This window comes from Acomys minous (assembly GCF_964271855.1).
Source record: "Acomys minous genome assembly, chromosome: 20".
NCBI classification, from domain to species: domain Eukaryota; kingdom Metazoa; phylum Chordata; class Mammalia; order Rodentia; family Muridae; genus Acomys; species Acomys minous.
Window position 1 is genome coordinate 25,526,589 of NC_140502.1, and position 8,388 is coordinate 25,534,976.

The 8,388-nt window shown below is 51.2% G+C and overlaps 1 protein-coding gene across 1 annotated transcript in view; it reads left to right on the forward strand.

The window, feature by feature from the left end:
• LOC311590821 (uncharacterized protein) overlaps positions 1–6,298 on the forward strand; it is a gene marked incomplete at its 5' end in the record, with an annotated part of 11,757 nt that extends 5,459 nt beyond the window's left edge. Inside the window, 3 exons of the mRNA XM_084770088.1 lie at positions 1–16; positions 3,798–3,893; positions 4,850–6,298. The exon at positions 1–16 is cut by the window's left edge and continues 111 nt beyond it. Coding sequence (XP_084626214.1) covers positions 1–16; positions 3,798–3,893; positions 4,850–6,081 — 1,344 coding nt within the window. The 3' untranslated portion in view covers positions 6,082–6,298. The remainder of the gene's footprint in view (positions 17–3,797; positions 3,894–4,849) is intronic.
• Positions 6,299–8,388: the final 2,090 nt, after the last annotated feature.

An 8,388-nucleotide genomic window follows, 5' to 3' on the forward strand; every position in this document is an offset into this window, starting at 1 on the left:
CTGCTGGTGTCCCTGGGTGAGTGTGCCTGACGCACGCTACAGTCACCCGAGAGGTGGGGACCTCAGTTAAAGAAATGCCGCCTTACGATCGCGCTGAGCCGGGCGCGGTGGCGCACGCCTGTAATTCCCAGCACTCGGGAGGCAGAGGCAGGAGGATCGCTGTGAGTTCGAGGCCAGCCTGGGATACAGAGTGAGTCCAGGACAGCCAGGGCTACACAGAGAGAACCTATTTCGAATGAATAAATGAATAAATAAATAAATAATAGAAACAAAAGGCAGGCTGAGCAAGCCATGCGCAGCCTGCTGACAAGCTGCACCCCTCCGGGGTCTCTGAATCAGTTCCTGCCTGCGGGTTGTCACCTTTTGAGTTTCTGCCCTGACTTCTTTCGGTCTTGGACTACGATGCGGAAGCAAAAGCCAATTAAACCCTTTCCTCTCCGTCTCAGTCAGCGTCCACGGCAACACTTACAAAGGGAAAGCATTTAAATGGGGCTGGCTCACAGTTTCGGGGGTTTAGCCCGGTGACATCACAGCGGCACGCAGGCAGGCGTGGTGACGTCACAGGGGCACGCAGGCAGGCGTGGTGACGTCACAGCGGCACGCAGGCAGGCGTGGTGACGTCACAGGGGCACGCAGGCAGGCGTGGTGCTGGAGAAGTTGGGCGTTCTGTATCTGGATCTGCAGGCAGCGAGGAAAGAGCCACTGGGCCTGGCCTGAGCTTTTGAAACCCCAGAGCTCACTCCCCCAGTGACATACTTCCTCCAATAAGGCCACACCTTCTAACCCTTCTCAAGTAGCGCCACTCACAGATGGCCAAGCATTAAAATATATGAGTCTATGGGGGCCATTGTTTTTTGTTTTGTTTTGTTTTGTTTTTGTTTTGTTTGTTTTTGGTTTTTCAAGACAGGGTCTCTCTGTGTAGCCCTGGCTGTCCCGGACTCGCTTTGTAGACCAGGCTGGCCTCGAACTCACAGAGATCCACCTGCCTCTGCCTCCCAAGTGCTGGGATTAAAGGCGTGCGCCACCACGCCCGGCTCTTCTTATTTTTTTAATTGTATGTCTTTATTATATACAATGCTCTGCCTGCATGTACACCTGCAGGCCAGAAGAGGGCGCCAGATCTCACTATAGATGGCTGTGAGCCACCATGTGGTTGCTGGGAATTGAACTCAGGACCTCTGGAAGAGCAGTCAGTGCTCTTAACTGCTGAGCCGTCTCTACAGCCCCCCCCCCACCCTCCCCGACCCGGTCATGATATTTCATTACACCAATAGTAACCTTAACTAAGACAGTAAGGATATCTTTCCCTTGCAAAATGGGACTTCTGTGTTGACGCTAGATTTTAAACTGTATTTTATTTGGGGTATTTACTGCCTCTACCTCCCTTCTCCGCCCCAATATCCCTCCAACACCTCAATGCTAGGTTAGTGGAGAGGGGGGTGTAGACCTCTTTAATTCTTCTGGCCGTTTAGGACTGGACTAACACTCTCTCCCCCTCCCTCTCCTTCTCTCTCCTCTCTCTCTCTCTCTCTCTCTCTCTCTCTCTCTCTCTCTCTCTCTCTCTCTCTCTCTCTCTCTCTCTCTGTCTGCCCGCCCCTCATATTTATACACCTCCGAGTCCTCAGAACTAAAACTAACTCTAGCTGGCAAAGACCACGCGCCCCTCTGTGCAGCGCGAGGCTGGCCGTCCCCAGCTGGGAAAGACCATCCCCCTCACACGAGGCTGTTGTCAGCTGTGGCCAAACTAAAGCCCAAACTAAAACCCCAACACTTGAGATTAAAACAAAAACGTGTTTGCATAACAAAGCTAAGTTTTTAAAGAAGGCAAAGCTTGCGTTACACGTCTATTCATAAGGGCCTTGGCTACCATCATCATGAATATGTAGCTGTCATCTGCAAAGCCCGGGCGGATGTGTGCTCTCCGCCTAAGTGTGCGTTACGTGCCCTGTGCGATGCCCTATGTGCCAGTTATCTCCACGGGAGCCAGTTGTCACCAGACTCTCTCGACTCACCTGCTGCCCAAGTAATGGTACAGAGATTTTTACTAATATGAAAGTTTGGCCTTGGCTAAGCCTTTTCCCCAACTAGCTCTTACCACTTAAGTCTACCCATTTGTACTAACCTACCTTCTGCCCCTTGGCCCACTGCCTCTCTCGTACAACCAGTCCCAGCACCTGCCTCTTCCTCTGCATCTGGCGAATCCCCGCGCCTGATCCTTTCCCAGAGTTCCTGCCTCTGCCCGGATGTCCCGCCTCCCTTTGCTGCCTTTGCTATAGGCCACTTGGCTCTTTATTAAACCCATCAGAAGGTGATGGAGAAGATGTTTACAAGACTCTGAGACCGGTGACGCTTCATAAAAAACAACAGTACCAAAGTCCAGTCTGTTCTTAATTCTCTGCTGGTACAGAAATCAACATTTGAGAGCCAGGCGTGGTGGCGCACGCCTTTAATCCCAGCACTCTGGGAGGCAGAGGCAGGTGGATCTCTGTGAGTTCGAGACCAGCCTGGTCTATAAAGTACATCCTAGGACAGCCAAGGCTACACAGAGAGACCCTGTCTTAGAAACCCCCCCCAACATTTGAATAATATAAAGACAACGCTTACACAGCGCACAAGAGATTATCCCAACAGTGCGTCACACAGCAAAACCATCACGTTGGCAGTGTGTAGGCCTATCCTTGACCTAATTAATACTAATTACTAAAACAATAGAATACTCATTAATAAAACAACAACCGCTGGCTTCCAAAATAACAGACGCAGAGAGACTCGGATTTATTATTGCGCTGCAGGCCCTACGCTGGGCAGACGCTGAGGTAGTCTAGTCCTGCGACCCTCGGGCCACGCTGAGGCCAGTCACTGGCCGCTCTGATGACTTCCGGGCGCCGTCAGTCCGTCCTCGCGGCCACAGGCTCACTGTCCGTCCCGCCCCACGGTGACTCCCCTCTCCCCAGCTTCCTCCTCCCTTCCTCACTCAGGGTCACCAGCTTCCCTCCCATCCTCTTGGTCTCTCCACCCCAAGCCCAGGGCCTAGACTCCGCCCACCTCGCTCCTGACCAATCACAGGCTTCAGCGGTTTTATTAGCCAATCAGGGACAAGGGGGACCGTTATCCTCACAAGGTTCCAGGAGACAGTTCCTTAGGATGCTCGTGGCAGGGCGGGCGGGAACCAGACCTGGGGACACTGAAGTCACAGACCCTGCTCCAACATCCTCTAGTTGTTGTTTTTTATTTTTATTTTTAAACTGTTTTGAATGGGAGCAGGTTTTAAATATTTGCTTTACTGCGTGTTGGCCCAGGCTCATGCAGGTCAAAAGGCTGTTTGTGGGAGTCAGCTCATGCTTTTTCAGCAGGTGGCTTTGCTTGTAATCCACCTCTTCCTGACCCTTTACATGAGTACTTTAGACTGAGCCGTCTCCTCAGCCTCAGACGTTCTTTATTAATAAAACTTTTCCATATGATATATTTTGATCATGTTTTCCCCTCTCCCAGCCTCTCACAGATTCTCCCCGCTTCCATACCCAAATTTATACTCTTTCTCTCTTGCCCCCTCCAAAAAAAATTCAAGAGACTAACAGCAAAAAAAAAAAAAGTTACAAGAACAAAAAATGAAAACAAACAGACATGCAACCAATAGTACCAAAAACAAACAAACAAACAACCCAAAAAACAAACAAGAAAAAAACAATGCCAAAATAAAGCAAATGGGAACAAGCCAACAAACGGGCCACTGCGTTGATTCTGTGTCGGCCGAGCACCCCTGTGAGTAGCGTAACCAAGTCATTTTTCAATTCCAGGCCTTTGCTTTTCTAAGCCAAGTGTAATATTCTTGCTGGAAGAAGGGAAGGAGCCATGGACGGTGAGGACAGAGCTGACAGACAGCTCGCTCGCAGGTGAGTGAGGAGGGAACGATAGGCCGCCGATGGCACTGAAGGTGACAGCTCAACCGGGGGCCTTCCGGGCGGTCTGGCCTTTGTCACCTTACCACGTGTAAGACTGATTCCGCTAGACAGACCTCTAGTCTATCCCCGGAGTCCCCACTAAGAGACGGAGTCCATTGTCGATGCAAATGCATAGGAATAGGAATTTATTGAGCCATTGCGATGGGGTCTGTCCAGCTCTTTTGAGCTGCAGACCCCGAGAAACAGAGGCACAGGCCTTTTATAGGTTTTAGACAAAGAAATGAATTTTACAGTATGTGATTGGTTGGCATTTGGGCAGAAAAGCTGCAAAAGCAGGGAGTTACAAGTCTTGGCGTTTGGTGGTTGGATAGTGGGTGGACGGGCAAGTTAACCTATGGAAAAGATTGGTTGAAGCAGTCACAGGGGGCGTTAGGAACCTTCTTAGTTGGGGAGGGGTAGTGGAAATTTTAAACACAGCTGGTTGTCCTTGAGTCCAGTTGGACCCTCAGCACAGACTGAGACCTTGAGTTAAGTTGGACTCTTCAAGGTTTTTCCTGTCCCTGCCACACACACACAGTGATCTGATATCTGTCTGTCCTTGGTTCATGCTGGACCCTCTGGAAATTTACATGCTTTGGCCTTAATGGGGGTCTTTAAGGGAGGAGTGGGTAGGCTGACTTTTACATTTTCCCAGACTTTGGCCTTAGTGGGGGTCCTTAACGGGGCTGAGAGTTACTGCAGTTCCAGGTTCAAATCCTGATTCTTATTAGCCAGGTGTGGTGATGCTCGCCTTTAATCCCAGCACTCAGGAGGCAGAGGCAGGCGGATCACTGTCAGTTCGAGGCCAGCCTGGTCTACAAAGTGAGTCCACGTCAGCCAGGGCTACACAGAGAGACCCTGTCTTGAAAAACAAAACAAAAATCTTGATTCTTTTCTTTTTTTTCCAGAATGGAGCCGGGAGCGTCATTTGGAGAGGCAGTCTGGGGATTCGACGGTGCGTGTCAAGGAAGAGAGCATCGCTTTTGAAGCTCTGATTGACAGCAGATCTTGGGGGCGTTTCTACCAGAACCCATTGCTTTGTACACAGCCAGCAACCCCCATAGAGGAGGATGCGTGTGAACAAGACACACCCCAGAAAAGCTGGAGAAACAGTCTGAAGACTGCTAAGCCCAAGAGCATCTGCACAGGAAAGAAACTTTTGAAATGCAACGATTGTGGGAAAGTCCTCAGCCAGAGCTCTTCCCTGGCCCTTCATCAAAGAACCCACACCGGGGAGAGACCCTACGCATGTGCAGAGTGCGGGAAAGCCTTCAGCCAGAGGTCGAACCTCGCTCAGCACCACAGGGTCCACACCGGGGAGAGACCCTACGCATGCGCAGAGTGCGGGAAAGCCTTCAGCCAGAACGCGCATCTGGCGCAACACCTGCGAGTCCACACCGGAGAAAAACCCTATGCGTGTCAGTTGTGCAGGAAAGCCTTCAGCCAGTTTGCCTACCTCGCTCAGCACCAGCGGGTTCACACCGGGGAGAAGCCCTACGAGTGTGTCGAGTGTGGGAAGGCCTTTAGCAACAGGTCGTCCATTGCGCAGCACCAGAGAGTTCACACCGGGGTGAAACCGTACGAGTGCGGGGTCTGTGGGAAGGCATTCAGCCTTCGGGCGTACCTCACTGTGCATCACAGAACACACACGGGGGAGAGGCCCTACGGGTGCAAGGAATGTGGGAAGGCCTTCAGCCAGAACTCACACCTAGCCCAACATCAGAGAATCCACACTGGAGAAAAACCCTACGCGTGCCAGGAGTGCAGGAAAGCCTTCAGCCAGATTGCCTACCTCGCCCAGCACCAGAGGGTTCACACCGGGGAGAAGCCCTACCAGTGTGTCGAGTGTGGGAAGGCCTTTAGCAACGACTCTTCCCTGAGTCAGCACCACAGGGTTCACAGCGGGGAGAAGCCCTACGAGTGCGCTGTGTGTGGGAAGGCTTTCAGTTACTGTGGCTCCCTTGCCCAACACCAGAGAATCCACACAGGAGAGAGGCCCTATGAATGCAGAGAGTGCAAGAAGACCTTCAGGCAGCACGCCCATCTTGCCCATCACCGGAGAAGCCACGTCGTCGGGGAGTCCGTCACTCCTGCCAGCCGACCCCGGCAATCATCAAGTCCTATAGGCCCCATCACCTAAACGTTTCTGAAATGTGTGCTCGTTTCTCTGGCTCTAAGGTTGGTCGCTGCTGCAGCGTTCCAGCGGGGTCTCTGGTACCTGGTATTACTGATCTTCAAGCCTGTTTCCCATAATGTAGGCAAAATGATTTCAGTCTGAGGTGGGTCTTGTGTAGCACAAGCCGGCCTGAGACTCACTATGTAGCCAAGGCTGGCCTCAACTCGTTACGTTCCTGTTCCATCCAGTGTGAGCGCTGAGATCACTAATGTGTGCTACCACGTGCGGCAGATTAGTTTTTAGTATAAGGATCAACACACCACTGCCTCTACCTAACACTGTGGGGGGTTTTGTTTGTTTGTTTTGTTTTTTGGGTTTTTTTTTGCTACTGCTTTTAGACTGATCAACACCCTTTAACATCGTATGAGGCTCTTCCCTGTCTGGTCTGAACGTATCATTCACTGAGCTTTATTTTATGCCCTCTCCTTTAGGCCCTAGACGCTTAAGACTCTGAGCTTACGCTCTGGGGAATCATGGTTCTGCCACTGCTGTGGTGCTGTGTGACTCCGAACAACTTACTTGACTCATCGAAACCTCAGGGTTTTAATTTCAAAACGGGGAGGTTAAGGGCTACTATACTGTAGAAATGAGAAATTTGCATGAGAAGTCCTTAACATAGGACGTCAACAGTAGCACGCCAGCACTCAGGATGTGGTAGCGCTGCCGTGTAGTAGTGCACGCTACCCAGGCACTGCTCAGTGGAGCTAACATGTGTTCACTCATCTCTCACAGCTGAAATAAGATTCATAGCAGCAAACTGAACCTCGCTGGGGAGCGCCCGATTAGAACTGAGGAAAACGCGAACCGTGAGAACATAAACGTGACGTTTCCTCCTCGGGGTGAATGCACATCCCAGCCACAGGCGGTCAGTCGGTGCGTGCCGACCAGGCTCACCGAGTTCCTAAAGACCATGGAGTATGTTAACCCAATAAGATAAGATTCGCTGGGGATGCCGGGCGGTGGTGGCGCACGCCTTTAGTCCCAGCACTTGGGAGGCAGAGGCAGGCGGATCGCTGTGAGTTCGAGGCCAGCCTGGTCTACAAAGCGAGTCCAGGACAGCCAGGGCTACACAGAGAGGCCCTGTCTTGGGGTGGGGGAGAAATGAAAGAAAAAGAAGCAGCCGTCAACTCCCAGGAGCAGCCAGTGTTGAAGGCTGCAGCTAGGACCACCATGGCGATAGAGCATAGAAGTCACACAGCCCTGAGTTCAAGCTCCAGCACTGCCCTCCCCACGCCTCCCCCGTCACTGCCCCAAACCCACCGGATCACCACGAAATGGGCTACTCTTCCACGTTGGAGTGTTCTGGGAGCTTACATTCAAAGCGGGTTCGGCTCTGTAGCACCTGCTCTCCGGAGGCTAAAGCCAAGGGTGCTACAATGGTGCGAGTGGTGTGGGCCACCCCCGACAAGTCGGGTCTACACAGCCAGACCTTGGCCTCTGCGTTAGGGGTGTCGTCTAACCTCATGTGGGCCCTACACTATTGGAGGACCTGAGGACGGTCTTACAAGCTGAAGCCGCTGCACCCTTGGCAAGCTTGCCAGTTCCGCACAGTGTCCAGGGTCTACGTCACAACTGCGACTGTCACTCCTGAACCTGATCTACATTTGATTTTTTTGTTTGTTTGTTTGTTTTTTTGTTTTGGAGTCAGAAGAGGGTGTCTGGGACTGGAGTTGTGAGCCTGGGAATCAAACCTGCGTCCTCAGCAACAAGTGTTCTTAGCCCTTGCGCCGTCTCCTCGGCCCCTTGACAGCTCTTTGAATAAGCGTTTAAATAAAGCTTGACACAAATGATCCCAAGAAATGTATCAACTGTCGCTCTCTCATGCAAAGAAATAAGTTTTAAAAATGGAACTCCGCAAAGCCACTTGACGCAGGAAGAGGTCTATGACATTCCTAGTGAAACCGTAAGCTGCAGATGACATTGGGAGCGCAAGCTGGTATCAGCGCAATGGTGAAAACTCACTGAAGTATTAACATTAGCCACTTGGTCAGTTTCGATTTTTCCTGGTAAATTCTGGGTCTTGAAATTTCTTAAAATAGTCATTTATTTAAAACAATACATTTCATACTTAAAAGGAGAAAAGTTCATCAAGCCAAAATAGAGGCAGTTTTTAAATAAGTGAGCGTTGGGTGTGCGGAGACCGATAGGATTTAATAGCAGCTACAGCTTATCCTTTCCTCCGATGGAGACAACACGGGGATCTATGTTCAAATGACACAGCAGCATTAAGGCAGGAAACTCCACTGCACCTCTGGCTGTTATCTTTAGTTC